The following is a 26,119-nucleotide window of genomic DNA, read 5'->3' as shown; positions in this document are numbered from 1 at the left end:
TATAATCTCATACATTTTTAAACGCCTTTCCTACAATGATATATGGAACCGCAACATTAAAGCTAAGGGTGCATAAGAGACAACTCAGAATTTCTGCACGTTAAGTGGAATTCTCCCCAAAATTACTATCATATAGATAACCGTTTCACTAAGCTCCTATAAAGGCAAGCTGGAGCACACGTATCTCACAACTAAAAGAATTATCAACGCATGCCCCAGTGCGCAGGAAGCTCTGACTCTTCGGTCCCCAAAACTGCACTTCCAGAGCGCTCCCCGAATCTGACGTACCAACACCTTTACCCCATTACAGAGACAGAGCGTCAGGGCTCTTTTGTCGCAGCAGGATAACACAGAGCGGTGTGCAAGCCCCAGCCAGCCTCTGGGCGCCTATCGCCAGCTACACACTTTTCAGGATAGTGCAAACAGTGACATCCACTGCTTCTGCTTCTCGCGCCGAGCCCCCGGGTCTTCGCCTGCTCCTCATCGGTCCCATAGTGACAAAATACACCGTGACAAGTTAGGGCGAGACACGACTTTGCCCTGCATGACCATGTTGCAAGGAGGTGAAGGTGCCACCCTCAGGGCCACGCCTGGACATATCTGGACACTGTGGACACCCACAGCAGAGCTGGGGACCCTCAGCTTGTCAAGATTCTTCAGGAGGAGGCGGCTGCTCTCCCCTTAACTAAGGCATCAATGATTTAAGCACCACATGATGTTGTTAAAAGTTAATATTATCGTTGCTGCCAATGAGGGAACGTAGAAATTAAGTGGTCAGCCCTGAGGTGACAGGAGGTCAGTGCGGCTCAGGAACAAAACCCACAGGTCCTCCCCCAATGGCTCTGCCAGTCTGGTGGCCCTTCTGTCACCCCAGGCAAAAAATTTAAGAGCATTTTTTGTCTGTTTGTTTTAAAACAGTCCCCTCCAAACAGAGCTGAACGCTGAATAATGTCAAAATAGGTTCGGACTGAAGGAACAGGCGTTGAAAATGGCTGTCTATAGCATTTTCCAAAGACGGGCATCATCGCGTCAAAGCAAGAAGCACCATGACCTTCCATGCGGTGCAGATCCTGCGCTATCAGGCTGCCATGCAAGGTTTGCTCTCCACTTCATCACCACACTGCTGAGCAGACCCCGCGTTTCCAGCGAGGAAGGATGGCACCACGCCAGCCGGCGCCATCAAACCAAGGAACGCTGACTCTGCTACACAGGGGCAACCAAATCCTCAACAATTACAAGCCTGTAAGTGCTTCGAGATCACGGGATGAAAGGCAATAATGCAGAACTGTAAATTCTGCACTGTAAAAACAGTGTATGTTTTGACATCCTCTATTAAAGGAGTCTACTGCTCATGCAGCCTATCGTGTAGACACAGTCCTGGATGTGGCTAATTAAGAGACATCTAGTCTAAGGTAGAAGTCAAAGCTCCCTTTGAGGTCAAAGAGACACTGCCAAAGGAGAATTTAGTCCACTTCTCTATCCAAAGCAGAAGTATATTGCTGTTTCATATAAGACTGCTACAGCTATTTTTTGGGCAGGTGGAAATGCCTTTTTTCCTGCCTGTATCACAGGCAAACCTAGACTGAACGATCAGATGGGCACCTCTGGTGAAGGGAGCCCTCTCCCTCCCATCAGAGCCTCCCAGGCCAGTGGCTTCAGGGTGGCAATCTCCCCAGCAAGCTTTACCAACAAGTTCACAGCTCTACTCAGGTGGGTTGGTATAAAACTGCCACGGCTGTGAGCCTCACCTGCCAAATTTAAAATGAAACACTTGGTATATAGCCTTACCTTAGGAGCATCTTACTAGCATACATCTCATGGGAACTTAAGATTTTGACACCCCAGTCCGTACTTAGGGGCAATGAATAAGAAAAGCGGCCAACGCTCACGCTGTCTGGCAGAGCAGATGGAACAATGCCATTGCTCAAGCAGCTGGTATAAAAATGATGAAGTTAAAAGGCACAACTGAATTTAGAGATAGCGCTTTTTTTTTTTTTTGGTAATAACAGATCCACTCTGCTGATGGGTTTATGAACCAGAAAGATGGAGAGGTTTTTAAATGTTTTCTGTTATGTACAGAAATCACTGTGTAAGTTTACTTAACCCCTGTCAGCATTAGATGAGCCTCAGCAGAGGGGTGTCGCGCAGCCCTGGCTGGCAAAGTTCTGCATGGTGGAAGTCCCACAAGGAGAGCTCTACAGCCCCAGCATCACGCAGCAACCCACCCACGCGTCCCCGCAGCGCGGGCTGCTCACCCAGGGCACGACAGCACACCAGCTGACAAGACATACATACTGCTTCGTTTCAGAAAAAAACCCCAAAACCCAACTCACCAGCAATATCAAAAAGGGTCAAAACGCAGAGGATGGGGATGATTTTGATTTGCGTTTCGACTCGTGTTCCAATTTCGGGTACTAGTTAGCTGAATACAAGTAACTGGCTATAAATATTGCTGCCCCCTTAATGGCAGGGGACGTTAAGCAGGGAGAGGTTAATCAACTTGAAGACCACAGAGGTAGGTAGTGACAAGAGTCCCAAAGCAACGACCAGCCACACTCTCTGCACTCTAGTTTTTCATGCAACCTTTTTTTCCCCTGGTGCAATAAATGGAAAAGGCCAAGCAGTCACTCCAACATGCCAGAAGTGTCCCTTTATTCCACAGATGAAGATCCACAGCATCACTGCTATAGTATGGTTAAATCTCCTCCTATATGGTTGTTCTACATTTACAGGTTGCATTCTCCACCTCTGCCAAACAAAACACAAGGGAGAAAACTGGGTGACAAAGCCACCCAACTCAGAGCCCGAGCATACAAGGAGAAAGGTCATTCAGCGTAGCCCAATGCAAACCAGTAACCCCATTTAAATCCCTACTAAGCGAGTTAGGGAGGGATCCAATCCAATACAGCCGGTAAAACGAGCTGAACTGCCACAGGGTTAAGGAAAAAAAAAAAAAAAAAAAAAAAGAAGAAAACCACAAAAACCAACCCCAAAGTGCCCTTCACCTCCCTAAAAAAAACCAAACCCCAAAACACTCTTCTGTAATTTTCAGTAACGAGCTGGAGATGCCCCATGAGTTGGGTACCACACCGGCTTTGTTACGCCCATTCAACGCCTGACCTTACCTGCAGAGATCCAAATGACAGCAGACACGCAGCTACCCAGCATAGACACTTCAGAAAGTCTTTTACTATGACTTAAACCCGGAGAACATGATTTAAGGCTATAGATTTGTGTGCTGCCACAACAGACACTAACAGGAGTATCTAAAGGCTGACACATTTGAAGTCAGCTCCTTTCTCACCCTGCCACCACCAACAGCCCCCAAAGGAGATAGATAGATGTATACTGCGACTTCAGGTTGTAAGCCCAGACTGCCTCCTTAGATGCATTTTTAGGCAGCACTGGCTGAGAGGTACTTGATGTGAGGAAAGCACAAACAGCGTCCGTACAGTGACACCCGGCCTACACCCTCCCAGTACAATGCTTGCCATTTACCCATACACACCAGAGATGTGGGTCCACACCTGAGAACCACACAGTAGGAAAATTCACGAGTCTTCTTCCCTCTCCTCCTACCCTTGGAATGCCATCTGACTTTTACCTGCTTCCCACGAGACCTAATGCACAAAAATCTTCTCCCACCTACACAGCCAAACATAGCACATCAATACCCATCCACGGTTTGGCTTTTCCTTTCTGCCTGCAGCCAGTACCCATCCACAGATCCCCTCCCGGCCCAGCACACCCTCTGCTCTGCCACAGAAAACCAATATGTACTTTGTACTGATGCACCTGAAGAGCTGGGAGGTAAATTCTTATCTATCAATGGTGCGCTGATTGGATTGAATGATTTTGTCGTGATTGGGCTGCCAAGCACTGTGCTTGAAACACAATATGGTGTAAATCACGTTACAATCTTCTGCTGTCTACAGACACATCGAGCGTGTGAACGCACACAGGCAGGTTCAAGCTTGCTCAAGTTTCCTTAATCCAGTCAGCCGAGCAGCAGTCCGCGCATTACTTATGTATCTGTGCTGCTTTTTGGTTTTTAATCTCAGTAGGAAAGGGAAAACCTTGCACATCCTTCGAACCCGTGACAAGCGATTCCATAAACTAAAGCTATTGATTTCGAACAAGCTTTATTCATGTTCCCCTCACAAAAATAAAGCTTCACCAAGAAATGAATTGATCTTCATTTGGCTTTTGTAAAAGATTATGAACAAGCTTTAAAAGAAAGAGTTCACTCTGCTATTCATACTGCTGCTTCCTAATCACGCTCCATTCATCGATTGCGTATTTTAGTTTGTATTTTGCTGATTCAGTTGCATATGTCTTCTTGCAAAAGGGATTATCAATATTAAATCAATTGTGTCTACGCTGTGAAGTACACAGAAAAGCAAACCTTTTCCTATTACCAGAGCATCTTAAAAGACCTGATGCTGTCTGGTACACTTCAGTGTTTACAGATTCAGAACAGGATTCTCATAAAAGATTTCTGATCACTAAAAACCTAAAACTTCCCACGTTTCCCCACAAAACTTGTTTTTTTTAACGGATCCACCTTATTTCCAGTAACTTTTTTCAGAAATGTTATGCTTTATATTGTAGAATTAGGGTATTGAAAATATGCATTACAATTTAAATACTTCGGGTTACGCAGGCATTTCTAAGCGCACATGACTTACTCAGCAAGTTCTAACAAGAAATGATCCACTAAGTTGTAAAAACAGTGTGCAGAACAGCATTTATTTTTGTGAGGGGCTCTTGTAATAAAGTTATTAGGTTCAGTCATATCTAAGGGACATAAAAGCCAGAGTGATTATGAGTGTCACATCCACGTCCCCATCTCTCCCCACGTACATGAGTTATTTCACGTACATGAAGAAAAACAGTCATGGGGAGATCCTCAGTCTAGGATTTATTGAACAGCCACGATTTGCAGACAGTGGGGAGAAGAATAGGAGGAAAATTCAGTAATGAACTCTAAAATTATTTCAAAGGATTCCTGCTTTGTCCTTTGAGACAAGCCACGGACCGCAGGACACGCTCACCCTTCCCAGCGAGCGGCACGCTCACACCGGCCGCGCAGGGCGACAACGTGCCGGCCAAGCGAGCCAACGCACCAGACTGCCTCGGATGCTGGAAAACTAAAAGAAGTAACTTCAGGAGCACCGCTGTCAGACACCAGCATCTGACTCACACCTCCGCCTGGTTTGCCTGGGAATACGCAACCTACTTAAACAGCTCCCATGGCACCAAAAGAGCTCTCTGTGATATACGGACGCAGATCGGTAGCACAAACACACAAGCTTTGATTTCCTTGAAAGCCAACTTAAAAGAAGTGTATCCAAAGCTTAATTTGTTTCATTTATTTTCATAAGCATAGTTTAGTCAGAAGTATTTATGATAACGCAGGTATTTTTCATCGCTGGAGTTCAGAAGAGCACAAAAGCAAGTTGTTAAATTATCCTAATCCCATCCTCTGCCAAAGCGTGCATTTAATACTTATGTTTGCATTAGTAAATGTTTTATAGCACACTTCCCAGAGAGGAGTCTTCCCTGAAGCATCACGTTCCAAATTTATAAGAATAGGAAATAATTTTGCAGCCAGGAAGGGAAAATTGACAATTAGTGGAATCTATTGCATAAAAACCAAAATGGGTATGGTGTATAGAAACCCATGGTCACAGCGTTTCAGAATTACGCTATGCAGCGTAACGAGAGTAACAGCCGCTAACCAAAAATTCTAGAGTTAGTTTCCCGAAAGCACTTTCTTACTGAGTTTAAAGAAGATATTGCGACTTCTAAGCACCAAAGGCTTTGGACACACTTCTGACTCCATACAGTAGAGCACACGTAGTTGTCAGACAAAGTATACCTCAATGACCTCTACTTCAAAAGGAAAAAAAAAAAAAAAAAAAGAGAGTTGTCCTGTGTCTCTGTCTAAATCCAGAATAGAGATAAAAAAACAGACCCCTTAACTTTTCAATAGGAAGTCAGACACTTTCAGCTCTACGCTGATTTTTGACAGCTGTCAGCGGAGCCCACCCTACCTGCTGGCACGTGCGTACAAGGCACCGCGCTGCTCTGGGCCACCCAGCTGCCTCCCAGTAAGAGGGCGCAGTAGCAGGCATCAAAAATAATCAGCAAATATCAAGCCCAGCTGGAAAAGCGTGTCTTTAGAGACTTTACTTGCCCAGTTTTCAAGAAAAAGAATTACTGGCAGTCCAATAACAATCTCTGCATACATGCACATTGGTATGCACTGAGGAGTAGAGATCAATACCAGTATTTACTCAGTAACACGCTGGTTTGTATTAGTACTGGAAAAGCAATGCAGCAATAAAGCAGCTTTTTCCTTTTGTGTAAATCATCCAGAAGTCACCAAAAGCTGCAGCACCGTCTCCGGAGAGGCAGGTGGTGTCCGTGGCCTCCCCGGCACGGGGCAACGCCTGTGTGCACATCACAGCAGTGGTGGCTCTTCACATCTCTAGTGCCTCAATGCCGCTGGAGAGAGAAAAACCAAATTGCATCAGGTCTGAAGCTGGGTTTGCAAGTATCTTCAGAGCAGAGAGGGGACAGATTCAGCACAACCTGAAGCGTTCCTCTGAAGAGCGCCTGGAACACGTGCAGCCTGGCAGAATGAAAAGTGCCTAAAGGCACACAGAGGTTGGGCAGGATGGCACGCACGGATCGAAAATACCCAGCAACATGTCTCTCGACTGCAAGCCTGATCTAGTTTTGGTGCCCCTTGTTCTGAGGCACGTTTCCCTCACGCCAGAGCTTTGACACTGAGACTTACTGCTCAATTTCTTTACTTGCTCTCCCAGAAAACTTTCAGGTGGCACGTTTCCAACTATTGGAAAATATTACTTTTCCTTTTTTATGGCTTAAGCCATAAAAATCCAAGGGCAAGAGTGTTTTTCACACAATACTGGATCAGGCCATAACTATCTAGTAGGAGAGAAGACACACAACTAGTTCTGACTTTTTCCTAGAGATGAAAGTATCCTTTAATACACTCTCACATGCTATTCAAAGAGAATTTCACAGCTGAAACACTCTCATGGTTTTGTTTCTTCTTAGACTGTCTTTGATTCCTCGCCAGTTTTTCCTTCAGTTATTTGATGAACAAAAATCACAAGGTCCTGCCTCTCTTTTCCTTGCTGTTGTTTGTATGTAGGATTGCAAAAACAAAACAAAAACCTCTTTGCAAAAGGTAAAATAACGTATTGTGCATGCAAGAGAGAAGGAGCTCTTCTGACCTCCTTTGTTTGCAATAAACAGCAATGACTACAAAAAAACAGTCACGAAACTCTATTTCCCAGCAAATATCCCCAGCATAATTCATGTAGTTTGTTTTGGTCTTTTTAAGCGCTGTCCTTCTCAGACTCATTCCATCAAGGCTGGCTCAACACCCCAGGGCAGGACATGACTAAGTAACTGGCATAATATCACAAACGTGTGACTCCGGGAACGTTCCAGCTACTAAAAGCTTGAGGAAACCAACAACAAAGAGCTCTCTCGCTTGATGCAGTAATATTTGCAGATGTCAGCCATGTCTCCCAAAAAGAATATGCTCGTTTGGGCAGGGGGGAAAAGCAAACAGCATTTTGCTTTAAGCAAAGCTTGAAGGAGGTTGTATGCTTTCTATGTTGGGGAAGAAACGAGACACTACGCCAAGTGTGATGCCAGATGTACGAAGCAGCATACAGGGCAGTCTCCCGCCCAAGTCACAATATGGGCTGAGAAAGTATCTCATTTCAGTATCTTGGTACAAGAGAAAACTGAGACAAAGGCACCTGCAAAGCCAGGTCTTTCTAGTTACTTCCATAGCGGAAGAGATTTGCTCTTCTTCACAAGGAAAGAAATAAACACGACAGCACGTGAAACCGACAGCGACTTTCCTGAGCCCCATCAGAGCCAACCACAGGGCACAGGTTGAGCCTCACTGCACAAAACATTGCCAGGCTTGGAGTCTGCAGGGGAAGTCCCCAAGAGCAGATACGGCCAGCGTCCAGCGCAGGGCAACAACGTCTCGGGTCCAGCACAAGAGAGAAGTGAAGGCAGGTGACTCACAGGCAGGACACTCAATTACAGGTCTCCAGTGTCCATCCTCCTGGACCTGGACTGGTCACAGAATGGTCAGGGTTGGAAGGGACCTCTGGAGATCATCTAGTCCAACCCCCCCGCCAGAGCAGGGTCACCTACAACAGGTTGCACAGGACAGTGTCCAGGTGGGTTTGGAATGTCTCCAGAGTGGGAGACTCCACCACCTCTCTGGGCAGCCTGTGCCAGTGCTCCACTACCCTCAAGGTAAAGAAGTTCCTTCTCATGTTAAGACGGAACTTCCTATGTTCCTGATGGACCTAAGTCTCATCCACATTCATGACTTTCCAAAGATGTACTCAGTTTTGATTATAAAGCCAAAATCCAACTCTTTGGTGCAGCAACACCCCAGTAACCTGAGCGGAGGCTGAGACCCAAAGGCAGCCGTGTGGCAGAGGGCAAGGGGCTCTCTCCAGGGCTGGGAGAGACCCCAAAGGGAGCAGTGCCTCCCACTACAGCTCGCTCCCTCCGCCCCAGAATATGTTCTAACACCCAGTATGTATATGCCGAGAGCCCCCAAGGGACAGGCACAGACCACTTTAAATAAAAATAAAATCAAGAATGGATTTAGTACTTCATTAATCAAGTTGTGAAAGAAAAACCCAAAGTCTTCTCTAAAACTCTCTGCCTTTTCCACTACACTAGGTTAACCGTTGGACTTGATGATCTTAAAGGTCTTTTCCAACCTAAACGATTCTATATCCCAAAGAACGACTTTCAACTAGCTGCTACACAGAAATCTCTGGTAATAAAACCAGCTAAAGCCAGATGGTGCTAAACAGCCCAACTGCTCCCAGGCTCCCAAGGAAGGCAGCTACAGAAATAAACGGGTGATTCAGCCACTTGAGACACTTGAGTGTAATGACTGTGACTCAACCCCCAAACACACCACTGGGAAATATTAAAATCAAGTCAGTGATATGTAACCCTGTAATCTTTAGCACCGGTTTCCAGGTGATGGCATAGCTCTACCCAGGGCGTTACCCTCAGGCCACGTGCTCCAGCTGGTAAATGCAAACCTTTTACCAGGTGCACGCTGCAAAAACACATCAGCAGATCAAGCTCCCAATGCGCACTGCCGAAGTTTTTCCACGCTTTGCCTGACCCATACCCAGGACCCACATGGCAGGCAGGAGGGGGGCAGGGTCTCCTAGCCAGGAAGCCCTCAAAACCTGGGAAAAATCAAGCTGTGGATGTTGCTTCTCACGTTCTTCCTCTTCGCTTTAATATCCTGAAGCTTGCCTGCACGAGAACAGCTGTTGAGAGATTCACAGCAGCAGGAATATGTCATCTTCACCCAATGATTCAATAGTCCTAACAATTGTGGGTATTATTTTTCTTAAATCTACTCCTTAATCCTATAATGCCATAAAATACCACTGAATCGGAGCTTAGCAGGATTCCAGAAAGGAACCCACTTTTAAAGAGATAATGAGAACTCCACGTTTATATTAGATAGGATTGAAAAGAGAGAACAGAGAAGACAGAACGTACCAGATGGGCAGATTATTTCATAGTTTTCCTTAATATGATTTCTTCAACCTGAAGCATCTGGTAATTCCACTATCAGAGATTAGATACTGGATAAAATGGACAGGCAGACTGATCTAACACAGCAATTTTTATTTTCCCACTACGTGTAGGAGGGGTTCCCATTCAAATCATACATCACAGAATAAAACAGAGGTGCGTGAAATCTAGTATCAAAGTCAGGAACGTTAGCAGCCCGTAGGATCTCATGTAAATATGCTTTATTTTCAATAAAGAAAACAACACGTCTTCTCAACCCCCCCATCCTTCATAGGCAAACAAACAATTCTGTGAATTGATCAACAATAAAACTAACAGATCAGCCTTGTCCTTTGCAGCTTTTGCAGAAAACTGAAGAAAATAATAAGAGCTCATTTTTTTGGAGATTTGTGTAGAAGTCCTACAGTCTGCGGGCAGCACCTTGGGTACTTCCAGGCTAGAAGCAGTAATTGTTTTCCAGAACACGCAGAAATCTCATCTTAAAAGTCCAACAAACTAATTGAGCCAGGTAGAAATGTGTTGCCTATGACTATCTCATCACCCCACTGTTCTGCAGCAAGACTTGAAATAAGGTCCCTTGCACCAAAATACTACTCCTCCCTTACTTCAGCCAAAGGAGTAGCTTTCGCAGTCATCCAAAATAGAGTGCCATTACCTGATTCACTCTAAAAGCACACTGTATACCCACACAACCTTTCCTGCTCAGCAGAAGGCCAGGATCTGAAACATCAGTATTAACGAGCTCCAAAATAAGGTCTTACAGGCACAGCTCCCTTATGGTATGAGTACCGCACGTGTATTTCACGTGTCCGTAGGATCAGCGCTACTTCTTTGGGAATCAGTCCGGCATAAAGCCCAGCGCTGCCCGAGAGGTGAAGAGGAGGGACGGCTTTCTGCCTTCCAGCCTCGGCCAGCACCCTCAGCTTTTAAGAAAAGAAAAGCAAATCTCTCAAACAAACTGCAGTTTCTAACTAAAACAAAGACAACAATCCAAACTACCAAAAAGAAACCCCGCGATTCCCCAAACCATGACAAGCAAGGTACTCTGCTGCTCCTGGCCCTGGGAAAGACCTTACCTTGTGCTGCACGCCATCCTCTACCCAACACCTCTCGGACCATTTTCTCCAGGGAAACTTGCCTCTATCCTTCCTGCTGCCTCTGGGCAGGGACTGGAAAGGCCATCAGCTGGGACTCAGGATGCCTCCTCGTTGCCAACACCTGCCTGCAAATCACTCTGAGCAGGGACACCTGAGCCCTCAGCAATGCTGACCACCAGGCGCAGGGAGTCTAAACGCAGAAAGGTTACAAAACATGCCAAATTTCCCCTAACCTCCCCTTGCTCCCCTTCGCTTTGGCCACAGTCACAAAGAGAGGGCAGGAAAAGGACTAAGAGGTCCGATCCAGCATAGCTCAGCGCTCAGGAAGTGACACTCGATCACATTAATCTTTTTCTTTAAAAAAAGAGAAAATTAAAAGGAAAGAACGCATGAGAGACAGCCACTGCTGGGAACAGCCCGAGTCCATCAGCATTCCGGACACTGAACAGCCTTTAGCTGAACCAAACAGGCTTCACTATTATATTTAAAACTAATACATGCTTTGTAATGCTTATCAGCTGGAGGGTTTTCAACAGTTTTTCCCCACTAATGCCGCAATTTCAAAACCATTTAGGCTCATTTCCTTTGACTTGAATCTATTTTAATCAGAGACCAGGATACTTGACTTAAATGGTTTGTATTAAACCCTTCATAAAATCAGCCATAAAATTGCTTGCACAAAATAGCGAATGGATCTTGAAGTCAGAAGTAGAAAAAGCTGAAACTTTTCAAATCCTTCAGCAAATTCAAGCCTAGTTCATAGCCAGAACAACTGCTCTTTTACAATACCAAGACAATTGATACCCCCCCCCCCCCCCGCCAAAAAAAAAGCAATAACCAAAACACACTCCTGAAGTTATTACACAGATACAAGACACTAAGGTATACAGCTGCAGTCAGTACCCACAAATTCTCTCCGAAGTATTAGCCCAGCTCCAAAATGATGCATATTTAACAAATTGCTGTGTCTGCTCTGTCCTCTCCACCACTCTCCCATGAAATGACGGATAGTGGCACTGAGGAAGAATACAATGGAAACCTAAAAATGTCAGAATTAATCCTCCTCTCCCGCCCCCCAAGATCTGAAAAAACATTACTTCTTAAATTAATTCTCACAAAGTAATGTTGGCTCTGCCAGAAGTCAGAGTTCTGGATGAGAAATGAAAATAAGAAGCTCAGACTCAGGTAACTGCTAGAGAAGGTCTCACTTCAAGGATTTGTCATTGTAGTGGGATTTGCATATCATAAAGCCAAAGGTGCAATTTGTACCTGCAATTCATTTTGTCCAGACGAACGGTACCGGCAGAACTGGAGGCTGGGCCTCCGTTCCTTTGAAAACTCAGCCAAATATTTCTGTTGTCAGTGGTTGACAGCCTCGGAAACTCTGAGTGGCTGCTTGAAATTCATGCAGCACGCAGAGAAGTGAAGGAACAAAAGCTCGCTATGCTCTCACATCCTTAACAATTTGCCGGGACGCTGGAGACATGTAGCTGCATCCCCTTGCTGCATGATTTTCACTGGTTTGTAGACACCAGGCAATGGCTTTGTCACTGTCCTACTGACACAGGCATTGGACATGTATCTTTCACAATCTAAATCTCTCTCAGCTCATTTTTTTATCAGGGATTTCACTCCAGGTCTGGACAAACTGACACTTTCCTATTTTGAGGAACACTCTGCTAGCCGTATCTAAAATTAACTTTCCTAAAGATAAACTTACAGCATGCCTTTTCTCACACTCTTAACAAAACGATTTGGCATCTCATTTAAAGTCTATTCTTCTGTGGTGCTTAGCAGGTAAACATCACCGTCACCATCATCTTAAAAGGTCACGCTGGAAAAGCAGCAGAGAAAGGATATTGCCACCTGAGCCACTGGGCCCCTTCAAAGGCATCTGCACAGGTCTCCAACAGGAGATCCCACAGCTGTGTCCTGGGAGGACTGGGAAGGCAGCCGGAGAGCCCGGGAGGTCTCGCAGGGACATGAAGGAGCCGACGAGGGCGGAGAAAGGGACAGTCTTTGCCCACATTTCCAGGGTAATAAACACCAAAGGCCAATAGCTCCGTGAACAGCCCTTTGCTGACAAAAGCAGATGCGAGCTTCTGATCACATTGCTACCACCCAAAATAACGTATCACTCCGGGAAAATAAAAAGAGGAAGAAAGAGAAGAGTGGAGAAAAAACCCTTGCTTTCTTTTTCTGACAAAGCATCTTTATGAACTACCTTAGTTTCAGGCAAACTAAACTGGCTGCTCATTACTGAGCACGGCCCCGGGAATGATAAGGGGGGAAGAACGAACAGCATCATAGGAGACTATGAAAGCAACCATCACTCCTGGTTCTTGGACAATACTTAAACACATGCACTCCTTCATAGAGCAACCAGTACTTACTTGGTTGGACGATAATCTGGTATGGAACGATCCAGTGAAATTTTCTCACTGAGGTAGGAGTTGTAGCCGTATTTCTCATGTGGTCCCTTTGCCTTCTCCTCCTCCTCAGGGGACAGGGTGGCTGGAAGCCCACCTTTACCACGTCCACCATAGCCTTCAATGAGACCAAGTGACTTGGACAGACCTCAAGAGAAAAAAAAAAAAAAGCCACCATCACTGTTAAAATTCATCACTGTTATTTCCAAGCTAGCAACGAAACAAACATAATCGGAAACTCCAGGGTGTTTTGGTTTGGTTTCTGAAAACATTTCAAGTTCCAGTTGTTTGACCCAATGCTGGAACAAAAATGACTCAAGTCTTGAAATTCTTCATGGCTCAGACAGTGTTCCTGATAGCTCTGCCACCAGCATCCAACTGATAACCTGTCCCAGGGATCTGTGCATTTTATTTAGTTGTTCGGAAGGTTATTTAGGCCTCCTTCCCGCTCTCCGAGAGGTAATTACATATAAGGTTAGATGTCCCCAGGAGAAGGATAGGTTGAACACAGAATAAGAATAAAATAGGGTTGGTTAACTGCCAACTGAATTAATTTTTGCTCAGTATGAACAGCGAACAGCATACAAATGTTATGGATTTAAAAACAATTTCCCCTCAAAGCTTTCTTATCTTTTAAAGTATAGCATTCCCAGACCTTTATCAAGGGGAATTATTTATTTATATCTGCATAGCTGAAGGAAACAGGCAAAGTTCAAAACAAGCTGCACAAAAAGAGCTAGATTGATGATCTGGTGGCGATTGTGGGAAGCTGAGTTCATGCTCATGTTATTATTTATTATACAGGACACCCAGAATTTTAAAATTTTTCATTAGCACAGACTCACACTCTTCTTTTTGTCAGGAACCAAAAAAAAAAAAGTAATAAATTGTTTTGTTTTGGGTTTTGGACTGTTTTTTTTTTTTTGTGAGGTTTTTTGTTTGTTTGTTTGTTTTTTAAATAAAGACACCAGGGTATATTCCCCCTGGTTTTAATGGCAGAGCCCTGACTCTGAGAGCAGAACAGACTGTCACCACCACTGATGCTTCTGAAGTGACAATAACGTTGAGGTCACACACAGGGCTTCATGATCCAAGCGTGCAGTCCAGCTCCCAAACCTACCGCGGATTTCCATTGCTCTGGACAAAACACTGCCTCCCTATCTACAAGACATAGATTTTAACGGATTTTTCCTCAAAAAGCAGTGTTGTGAGGCAGTATGAAAATCACCTGAGAATGTAAATCACACTTTGAGGCACTTAAATAGAAATTATTATTATTATTATTATGCCTTCTGACAAGGAACCTCTAAACAGCGCTCCCTGGTAGGGAGCTTCTGGGAGTCAATGGAGTCCCTCTGACCGCACTGGGCTTGATTAGATTTTATCCGAGGACAATAGTAACAAATCAACAGCAAGGAACACTTGGCTGTGACGTGGGGATGGATGAGATATCCATGCTGCCTTTTTCCATCTCTAGGCTCAGCATCAGCCAGAGGAGTAAGGCAAGAAAGCTGGGAAAGGTGAAACTCTGTGTCCTGCAGAAGGCCAGCACATCGCTCTGCAAACCTCCTAACTCCAAACGGATGAAGGGGAGAGGTTCAGCTTGCTTACAAAGAGAAGACATACCCATTTCATCTCAGACACAAAGTCCAACAGAAATAAAATCCCAGAATCGCAGACTGGTGAGGGCTGGCAGGGCCCTCTGGAGCTCCCCCATCCCACCCCCCACCAGAGCAGGGGCACCTCCAGCAGTGGCACAGGACGGCGTCCAGGCGGGTTTGGGATGGCTCCAGAGGGGGAGCCTCCCCCACCTCTCTGGGCAGCCTGTGCCACTGCTCTGCCGCCCTCACAGCAGAGAAGGCCCTCCTCAGGTGGAGATGGAACTGCCCATGGTCACGTTTGTGCCCGTTCCCTCTTGTCCTGTCACTGGGCACCACTGGAAACAGACTGTTCCCATCCCCCTGGCACCCTCCTTTTAAGTATAAGCACTGATAAGATCCCCCCTCAGTCTTCTCTTCTCCAGACTGAGAAGCCCCAAGTCCCTCAGCCTTTCCTCATCAGAAAGATGCTCCAGTCCCCCAGTATTTTAAAAAAAATACTCTCACAAAGAGACAATTCTTCTCAAAATGTCTATCTCCTTTTCAAAATCAGATCTTTTCTACTTGGGAACAATTCACCTGTAGATGCATAAATTCCCTTCGGGTACCCTAGATCATGGCCTGCTGCTTGTTACACCACAAAGACAAAAGGGCATCCTCAGTTCATCAGCAGAGGGTTTTACCACTATACACACACACATATTGTAACAGAAATTCAGTTTGTAATTTTAATTCCTTCTTCTTCACCTTACCCATGAAAGGTTTCTGGCAAAACCTGTAAGAAATTATTCTATTGCCTATCAATTCTAGTTCTTGGCCAGAAAGACTGTAACACGGAGCTATGAAGTCCTTCCACGGCATCCAGTACGCTCGTACTTCTACTATAGGTATCCTCAGGTTCCACCAGTTTGCTTTTAAAGTTGGTTTTGCCTTTCTTCATTCATTTTAACAGATTTCTCACTTCCTCAACACGTTTGCTGTTGGCGCTTTGAATCTACGCATCTGTAAGAAGGGCTGAACACAAGTGGAAACTTTCCCCTTATTTCTGCACATGCACTACTCAGTCCTTCTACTACTACAAAATCTGTTCCATTAAGTACAGATAAATCTATGTTGTTTAACCAAAGGAATTAATTAAGGCGAGCGATTCCTATGTGTCGGGCAGGGCACTACCGTGAGACCATCACCCTCTCTTCCAGCACACGCAGGATAGCAAACACGGCCACAGGGATAGCAATGAAGACGAATATTCCCAGGTGCGATGTGACAGGATGGATCTCCGTGTCTGTCTCTGTGCTGGTTACACATTTCATCCTCCAGTTCGGGCTGTCAGAAGGGTTCAGCCGTGCAGCTGGGACGTCACTTTGGTGTACAGCACTTCGAAGCAAGATTCAAGTAACGTTTGGCAAGAATGATAATTCACGTCCAAACAGAAGAAGAGGCAACTTGCTTCCAACTGGCTGAAAAGATGCTTCAGGAGAGGGGACTAAACACAGACGGTTACAGCAGAACCAGGGAATCCATTCATTCAGTCGCTGGTACTAGCCCCGTTTTAAGGCTGCACAAAAGACATATTTCTGCAAGGGTTTACTAGAACTTCGGAAATTATCCGTGTGGTTCCTTCACGCAGGGAGGCACCCAGGGAAAGCTCCTTCTCAGCAGGGAGCTCCCTGGGCTTTGTGTTAACCCACGTCTGGGTGCGCAGAGACACCCGCACGCTTCCCAGACCGCAGGGCGAGCGAGCCCAGCAGCCCACCTTCTGGAGAGGACTTCCACGTGCGATCGTGTCTCCTCCTCTCTTTGCTGCCCTTCCTCCCACTCATCTCCCCTGCTCTCCAAACCGCCTGTTTCAGCCCCTGCTTACACCCCCGTCCCTATGGCAGGGCCCTGGCCCACATTAGGAGCCAAGAGCTACAGGCTGCAGGTTTCTTCTTCCATTTTCTGCTCATCCTTCACAGCCTGCATGGAAATGCTCTTTGGGGCTCAAAAGACAAGCAATCTCCCATATAACGTTCAACCGGTGTAACGCCGCAAATGAATCATAGAATCACAGAATGGTTGGGGTTGGAAGGGAACTTGACGATCATCCTCCACCCCCCTGCACTGGGCAGGGCCACCTCCCCCCAGCCCAGGTTGCTCCAAGCCCCGTCCAACCTGGCCTTGAACACCTCCAGGGATGGGGCAGCCACAGCTTCTCGGGGCAGATGATTAAACGCCTCTGGTGACGCAGGAGCAGAAAGGGGACATTGCCTCTGAAGCCAGTTGTTCCCCACACACAACCCTCCAGGACTGGTTTCCAGCACAGCCTTCTGCTGCGGCCTCTTACTGCCATGTGCTCGCAGCATCTTCACACTTTGAAAACCCCCAGCCCTTCGCTAAGCCTGCTTGAAATTGGCCTGGAAGGGCCCGAAGTGACACACAGAGACAGAACAAGCAAGAGCACGATCCCATCAGCTTATTCCCTTGAAGAACTGGGCTAAAAAGTAGAGTCAGAACTGTTCCCAAGTCACAGACCAACTCCCTTATCGTTCTGGGCAGGCACCAAAGAAGAAGCGCTGAACCACTGCCAAAAGGTCTCTCCTGATGCCTGCTCCAGCCTATCTATGGCAATAAACTGCACTAATACCCCACAAAAAAAGCTCGCTCTTCGGAGTGAATTCACTCCCTAGTGAATTTTGCAAGCTCATGAGATGGTAATGGGCTGCATCACGATTAGATGTAGATCAGAGCTCTGAACAGTTGTGAGCTTCCCTCATCCTTGAGCCACATTCACCCAACAAGTACCTTCGAAATGAAAACAGGATTTTTTTATTCAGAATCTCCTAAAACATCTGAACTTTGGGACAAAAGGAGTGTATTGTTCTTTTATTGCAGGAATCGAAGGGAAAAAAACGACGCCACGTAGAGCTGCCAAGATCGGAGCCCCTCCGCACCAGCCAGACACCGGATCCCCTGGAGACTGACAGAGAGTTGGGTTTTTTCACGATGATATAAAAATTTAATCTCTACAGCAAAATTATTCCTTGCCTGAGTACAGTTATAGTAAATATATTATTCTCTCCTTAAACCAGCAGCGTATTTCATAAAAGACAGTTTTCTAGGACAGAGAAAACCTTTGGTAAAATACAATATAGCGTGATACACAGCCTTCATTTAGAAAGCAGGCGGCCAAGCAGGCTCCCCAGGCAGCGGGCGCGCTGGGAAAGTGTTTTGCTACATGTCAGCCTAGATGAAGGAAAACGCTAACCCTACCGATACGAACCTCAGCCGGGGAAACTTCTTTCACTAAGAAAGCTGGGGAAGAGGGAAGAGTATCTGACGTTGAAAGGCATTTATGAGAAATGGGGGGCCTCAGCCTTAACGCTGGGGGTGGAGGAAGGAAAAGAACAGGAGGGAATGATATAGGGAAGATTTCTGGAAAAGCAAATTTTTTATTTCATCCTTCCTCATTTGTTTACATCATCGTGAGGCGTGAGTTACAGAGCATGTACAGCTCAGACCGAAAAGCACATTCCTGTAGGGGAGGGGAACACAAAGCCCTCCTTCTCCAGAAGGAATAAATAATCCTGAAATGGTACTGCAAAATAAGGGACGCATAAAGAGACAATGAAAGTAGATGTCTGTGAAAAGTACTGCTCTTATTAAGCTAAGCACCACGAATTTGCCAGCCCAAGCCGCCCTCCCAGGGACGCCTGCTGCTGGCCTCGCTTCAGCTTGAAGGCTAACTAGAAATTCCTGACTCAGGGAAAAAAAAAAGCAAAACCAATGAGGTAAATGGTCTAATATGTGCCACGTGCTGCACTGCGGGTATTGCCTCTGCGTGACCTGCGGGAAGATGGGGAGAGAGGACACGAGATAGGCTTTTAGGGGTATTTTATGAGAAACCAGAATAGATACCGAAGGGCGAAATGTCATAGGTAATGCTAGAAATTATGGAAAACTGCTGAAGTTTTTAGTGTTGTCCTGCTGATCGCTGCAAATACAGACTATTAAGGGGAGGCCTCATTAACGATAAGGGTAATTGGTAGACTAAGAGGCACCAATTTTCCTTTACAGCTTTGGTGGAACCTGAGATTTTCTCTTTTCTCCCCGCAGCACTTTCTACACAATTTTTACCCAGTCTTTCCTCAAACCTTTTGTTTATTAGACTATGTAACGCGTGTTCCTCTGACTGTAGGTGACACCTGCGTAACGTGCAACCACGCGCTGCGAAAGGGCTATGGAAACTGTTCAGGGACTACGAAATACAACTGGCTCTCTCAGCTTCCCTTGCTCTCGCCACCTCCCCAAAACACCCTTATACTCTTACAAAGGAAATCAAAAGTCATCGTAAAGGGGTTAGAAGATATAAGATTGCTTTTTGGGGTGAGGAAATAATAATACAAATTTTAAAAGTGAGTTTAAATACCAGAGTCCAGGGGAAAACTCAGTATTCCCCTGTACCCTGTACAATTTTACCCAGCGTACATGCTAGGTGTGTTTTTCCCAGGGCTGACCCCTTATCAAAAGCCAGTATATCCCAAAAATCTGACGCTGCAGGCGGTTTCCGACAAATCCCCCCTGCTACAGGATCAACGCTATCACCCTCCGCTTGGGCGGTACTTTTCCAGTGAGCTGTCTTTTACCGTATCTGAACATCTCCTTCAGCTGCAAAGATCCTACAGAGCTGTTTGGTGTCCTTTGCCATGCAAATGATTTGTTGGTTTACTGCAGAGATAAACACGAACACAATGACTGGTGAATGCTGGTTGGCAGAAAATCTTCAACCTCTGGTATCACGCTGAATGACAAATGCGAACTCAAAAAAAAGCAGCAGATGAATGCTGCTGAGCCCATGCTTGGCAAGTAGGGACACACTGAAAATATAGCGTATTTTACCTGTAATCCAACATATTTAATCTCAAAAAAAGTTCCTGTGTACATAAAATTATTTGAGTAATTCTCTCTAAAAGGAATTTGTCCAACAGACAATTAAGATTTCGCTTAAATAATTGTGACAGGCAGGTGTGCGAGAATCGAGCGCATTATCCAGCAGCCCAGCCAGGCAAGGACCACGCCAGGCTGCCGGGGACGGGCATTAAATAGAATTAAATACATCAGATGGACACCTGTATCAAGAACATTTTAAGTACAGCTGTGCTTACATCCTTATGGGAACAGTCAGACAACGTCAAGGTTTCATCCCACGTTGCACTCTATGAAAAGGACGGGAGAAGAGAGCGCAGTTAGATTGCACAGAGTTTGAAGTCTCGTTTGAAATATTTTAACATAAATATCCATTTATACACATATACATGTATATATGTACATACATACACATATTCACAATTGGTGTTTCTTATCTATATGGAAATGGAAACGCGGAGAAATTACCTTCAGAGCCAGAGGGAAGATCAGCACCCGTTGCAAGGAGAACATAGACATCAGGAGAATTTCAAAGCCAGTCTCGCCCTGTTTAGGCCATCGCACTACCATGTTCTGGTTGCAAATGATAACTTCCCAATCAGGATTTGCCTCAGGCACAAAATAACAGAAATCCTTCAACCGGCTGATGCCGTTCAGTTCAGAGGAATGAGTTAGTCGATTCTAAAACCCGGGACTAGTAGAAGAGCTTGGAGATAGATCTTTGCTCCCCGAAAGTCTGAAGATATTAGCGCCTACAGTTCTGCTTCACATTTTCAAAATAACTTGTGAGAAAAAAAGGCAGGTCTCAGCAACAGAACTGGTTTAGAGTCAGAAAACCGTAGGCTAGGCAAAGCTCTCTGCAGCTCCGCAGGGACAACAGGCAGCGCTTCGATGGGAAACTTACGCTTAGAATCGTTCAGATACAAAAGACAAGACCGAAGGTGATTTATATCCCAGGGAAGACCCCGGACACACGGGAAGCATTCCTGGCAATTTAATTAGAGCAATGCTCTTCCCAGGCCTGCACTGACATAAGCACCCCAGGAGACGCCCTGCTGCTGGGAGCTCCCCCTTTCAAACGAGAATTTCAAATCAAGAGGCCAATCGCTTACAGTTGTTAAAGGTTTGTCTCAAAACTACCAATTACGCCCTGCCTCCCCCAGCGCGGTCTGCGGTTTCCAATGGATGTGGCTTTCCCATGGATATGGCTTTCCCGCGCACCTCCTGCCCCACTGTGCACCGCGTTCTGCCCCCCAGATCTGTGGGAAGCGGGACTCCTGCAACCGGTACACAGTTCATAGTGCTTCTGGGGATGAAATATGCTGTAGTAAGCCACATGGTTACATCAGCAGGTGCAAGATACATGCGTCGTAAGAAAGGATATGTATTTTGCAGGGAAGGCATTGATAGATGCGAAGCAGTTGCCAAGTAATGGAGTGACATACGCGGCACCAGCAGCTGAGTCGCAATTCCAGATAACAGACTCGGATCTGCGAGGGGGGATGGATGAAGTGTATTTGCAGAAAAGCAAAGAAAAGAATGTGTTGCAGCAATCTCACTTGCCCATTATGACACAAATACAAATTTATATCTCTGACTAACATATGGACTGTCATATTCTGGAAATATCTGTGTTATTTACTGGAAAGAAGGGGGGGAAGGGAAAAAGTACTAGATCATAGGAAGGAAAATCAGGGTCAAAAACATCCCTAAGATCATTTAGTGAGACAGCTGACTCGAGGCACGCTGCACCCTTGTTCGAGATGTTGAAGAACTCCAGAGAGCTCACTTTATTCAGCCCTGCCTAAGCCCTGCTCTCAAGGATTCAATCTCACCAGGATGCAGGCACAACCATTTCCCACCTACACACAGTGACATATTTCCATGAAGCGTTTAGAGCAGCCTCGAGCTCTCTTCCCACTGCTATTTTTAATTGGCGTAAACCATCACAAAGAACCATCATGCCCAGGTAGCAATAAGAAAGCAAAGATTACTCTCAGTTAGAGACGGGAGGGAAAAATTCATAGAAGAGCACCCAAAATGACCAGACACTAGTAACGAGACCTAATTAGAGAGAGAGAGCTGCCCAGCACAGCAGAGCACCCTGGGACACGCAGCTTGATTCAGACGCCATACGAGTGGATTTGTATGGCTTAAAGCCACCTTCCCGGCGAGACACTCCAGCATCAGCAATCTGTGCTCAATCTATTCTGAGGGCCCTTTCTCTCCACCGTCGGTCACACAAGTGGCTGCAGACAAAATGCTCCCCAGGCTTCTCCCCCCGGACCTTTTTTGCCTTTTTGCCCTGCTTTAGACCAGACTAGTAACACGTGAGCAAGGACGGTTGCTCCACCACGAGCCATAAATCTGGGAATTACCTGCTGAGGCTCCGGGAACAAGAGGGGGACTGAAGGCACACAACTGCCCCTATGGATGCTCTGTGAGAGGCGAATGCTGCGTACCGGAGCAAGATCGCACAGCTCTTCTTCACGTTGACAGCAGCAAGGTTAAAGAGCAACACTAAAAGCTTTGTCCAGCAATACATCTGCTGTAAGTTAACACACATCTATCGAAAACCTGATGAAGTGTCATAAGAAGAGTCTGTATTACTGTATTAGTAGCCTACTAACGCAATATAACATAAACCATGGCAGGACTTTGCATTAAAAATCTGATACTGTTCCAGTAACTTCAAAGATCAATTTAGGGTGCGTCACCGTTCAAAAGAAAGACAAGGTCCCTGGTCCACGCACCTAATGGGGTATCGATTCAGCAAACACCTAAGTGCTAGCTCTGCACTTGCTGGACTTTGCTGAAGCGCCCTGGCTATTCCCATCCACGTGGACTGAGTCGGCGCCCGTCGGATAGCGTGGGACACCGGCGCCTGAACGAGAAAGGCCAAGGGCAGAAGCCATCTCGCATATTTATGCCAGTCAGCCTTGAGCCCGTTTGGGTGATGAATTAAGCAATTGTCTGCAGCTTTATTTTTAGAAGGCAGATTGCAATTCAAGCAAGCACAAACTATCTTGCCTTCCTATTTGAGCTGCCTGGAAATCAGTCTGGCAGGACACACGGCTACGTGCAAGACCTGCTCAGAGAAGATGGCAGGAGCAGCACAGATGGCAAGAGCAGCTCGTTTGTCCAGGGAAGTTATAGATGCCCCATCACTGGAAGTGTTCAAGGTCAGGCTGGATGGAGCTTTGCGCAACCGCTGGAACTAGATGATCTTTAAAAAGTCCCTTCCAACCCAAACCATTCCACGATTCAGTGATTCTGCACTGAGGTCTCAACTCAAGCACCACAAAGCACAAAGGAAAATTAGGACACATTGCTCATTCTAACATCTTTCTTTAGTATAGGCAGTTTAAGAAGTTCCCAACCTCTTCTGCCCTCAGCAGCAAAACATCACCCCTCTCATTTGTGATGATGCAGTGATTTGTGGGACCATTTTGCACACTCTTTGTCCTCAAGCAGGCATTCCTACCGGCCACTGTCAGACACCTGGGGTCAGACAAACATTTTGTTTTGACTCCGCATTGCTGCTTTATACTCCAGTGCGAAATTTAACTTCTTTGCAGTCCATTCCCACCCCCATCACAACCGTTTTGCATCCAGGCAGAGCTGCTGCTTGGGCACAGCACAGAGGTGCTGAGCTGCAGTGCCAGCACAGGACTGCGCAGCCAAAGGGGAGGAAACAAGAATTTCTTAAATCCACCTTGCCCCCGGAGAAACTGTGACTAGAGTTACACCCACAGTGGGACAGGACTGTCCCCGGGAACCGGAGCAGAGCCACAGGACCAAGTATGGAAACAGGAAGAGAACAGAACCCGTAAAAACACAAGCCAACATTTTTTAAATCCCATTCAAAGGTTAAAAATAATATTTTGCACTTTTATTTTCACAAGGAATCTGTTATTTCCAGATCGTGTTTCCATTACAAGCTGTTAGTGTTTGTGGTTTCTTTTAATGCATGTTCTTGTTTTCCTTTTTGTAAAACATTTCCTCTCTATATGTATTAGCCTGCTGGAAAGGGGAAAAAAATTTGCCATTTGGTAAGAAAGGAAATAAAGAAATAACACAGTATAGTGCAGACATCATAAACACAAAGCTGGCTGCTCTGTTTTGGGTTTTATGGTTATGTGATTTGGGTTTATGTGTTACACATTCAACACGCAAACTGTGTCAAGCCCCACACAGAGGGCAACTCCTCCGCAGAACCACTGGGAGCCAGGGAACGGGAAAGGGCAGAAACCTGGAGAAGGTCCCCAGATCGCTGTACCAGGTCAGGCTATAAAACCTTGCAGAAGTTGACGAGACCAACCAAGGAGCTCCCTCCTCCTTCCCTGGTTCTCACTCCTGAAAGGAGGCAATCATGGGTGGTATTTTTAACCCATGGCCCCAAGCAGAGTGCCACGTCACTGAGACAACGTGCCAAAAAGTTGGGAATCGGTGGAGAAAAAAGGTATGGGGGACTGTACCTGAGAAATACCACTTTTCAGAGGGGTCCTCAGCATGCTTCCAAGTTTCTCCACAGGCATCCTTTGATGCGTATTATCCTTCCCTGGGCTACCCCTAAATCTGCTCATTGAGCTATTCTTTAAAGACCAACGTATCAGAGAAGGGATGACATTGCCCACAATAGGCTTTCCTGAAAGAAGAACGAACATCTTGAAGCCAACATGTAATTATTACGTTAGCATAGCTGCAGAGAGAAACTCGGGGGTAATACATGCACCTTCAGCAAGCGCACACATGCTTCTTCCTCCTAATTGCATTTTACTGAGCTGTGAACTTACTATTTACTTTTTAAGGTCAAGAAAGTCCATTTTACAGGGTTTTGCTTAGTGCATTTAATTTCTTTTACAATACTTGTTCTGGCTGTGCTCAGATGCTATTCACACTCAGTGACCGAGCCAATTTGTTGCTGGTTTACTGGTGCGCATTCAGTGCTCTCAGACATACAGGACACTCCAGAGAGCCGCTTTTGCTCTTCAAATTTCTTCCCATCTGTTTGTGCTTTGCAAACAGGTCACAGGGGTGACACACCATGACTTGCAACATCTAAGGACAGAAATAAAGGCAGCAATTTGGTCATCTGAGAGAAATATTCTCCACTGCGGTGCGTTTATTCTTGTACACATCTGCATTCGCCAACCATACCCGCTATTAAGGGATGCAAGGTGTTTATGTAATACATGTATTACTGTAATGAACATCCAAGCACAATAGATACCTCTTAGATAAAAACCTGGAATTGCTCTAGTATGTCTTAGTCTGCATGTGGTGAAGGCAGAGCTTTATTTAAGTGTAAGTCAAAACCATTCCAGTGCGTAAGTAAAGCATAAGCTTCAATGCTTTGCCAGACAGGGGTCTCAAGGAAGGAGAATTGGAGCTTGCTTTCTACCGTCAATGCAAACTTATGAAGGGCTTTGCTGTACAGCATCGGGAACAATTCCTAAGAAGGCACAGATCTGTGACTATTTAACTTTTTGTTTCTATAGAGAGCTCCCGATGATAGGCACTAAGTGCTTTAAAAACATAATTAATGCTCAAAGCACTCCTGAGAGGGAGCTAAATATATGACTCAGATTTTAAGCTACCTGAAGTAGGACTGTCCTTGTTCTTTTTGTAAAAGACTTGGTACAACAGGGTACACAGTACCACAGGGTCTTGGTCCCATCTTGTTTAGTGCTCCAAGAGAACGCAAGAGAAAACATACCTCGCTCCTTTTCTAGATAGTCAAACACAGAAAATAATTTGTCCAAGGTGACTTAGCCCGAAAAGATCAGTGTTCAGAGACAGAATCTAGTTCTTACGCAATTAAAGAGCTTATTACCTACAGAACAACCTGCCACGGCAGGGTGGTTTCCTCCAGGGGCCCTCCCTCTTGAGTGACCAACACCAAACCACAGGTAACACCAATGGTATGGCAGCTGTACTTTGACCACCTCACTCTGAGAACCAACCCCTGGGTTGCTCGGCTGATTTTGGAGGACCGGATCAATCCAGTGAGCCAGCCTCAACCACTACAATGCTTGACAGGATTCCATTTTTCCCAAAAGCAGGGTGCTTGTAGGCTTTTTTTGAGAGCAACGTGTCCAATTACAATGATGACAAGAAGCCCCAGAGGTGGAACAAGCACTGAGTTTGTGGTGTCTCTGTGGGCCAGCCTCCATAAGCCTCCTGCCCTGCAGCAGAGACTCCCCTGCATCCCAGGGATGTGTCCAGCGCCACCAATGTCAGGGCAGCGCACGCTTGTCACTTTGTTTTCTGGTCCCTGAGTGAAAAATAAGAGGTGTCTCAAAACACGGCCTTTACCAAACCTCCTCTCTGGGAGGAACCGTCCTGCATTGCGATACGGTGCCACGACTCCCCAGGCAGACGTAATCCTCATCTCCACCTTCTCTCCCACCCTCTCAGCCCTCTAGCACACTCCCGCTCTTCTTTG

At 45.9% G+C, this 26,119-nt stretch overlaps 1 protein-coding gene across 1 annotated transcript in view; it reads right to left on the bottom strand.

Moving 5' to 3' along the window:
- WBSCR17 (Williams-Beuren syndrome chromosome region 17) overlaps positions 1-26,119 on the bottom strand; it is a 227,486-nt gene that overhangs the window by 159,922 nt on the left and 41,445 nt on the right. Inside the window, exon 2 of the mRNA XM_009888852.1 lies at positions 13,133-13,316. Within this exon, the coding sequence (XP_009887154.1) occupies positions 13,133-13,316 (184 nt within the window). The remainder of the gene's footprint in view (positions 1-13,132; positions 13,317-26,119) is intronic.

This window comes from Charadrius vociferus, unplaced genomic scaffold, assembly GCF_000708025.1.
Source record: "Charadrius vociferus isolate BGI_N301 unplaced genomic scaffold, ASM70802v2 scaffold636, whole genome shotgun sequence".
NCBI lineage: Eukaryota > Metazoa > Chordata > Aves > Charadriiformes > Charadriidae > Charadrius > Charadrius vociferus.
This window is presented reverse-complemented; position numbering and strand designations above follow the sequence as displayed.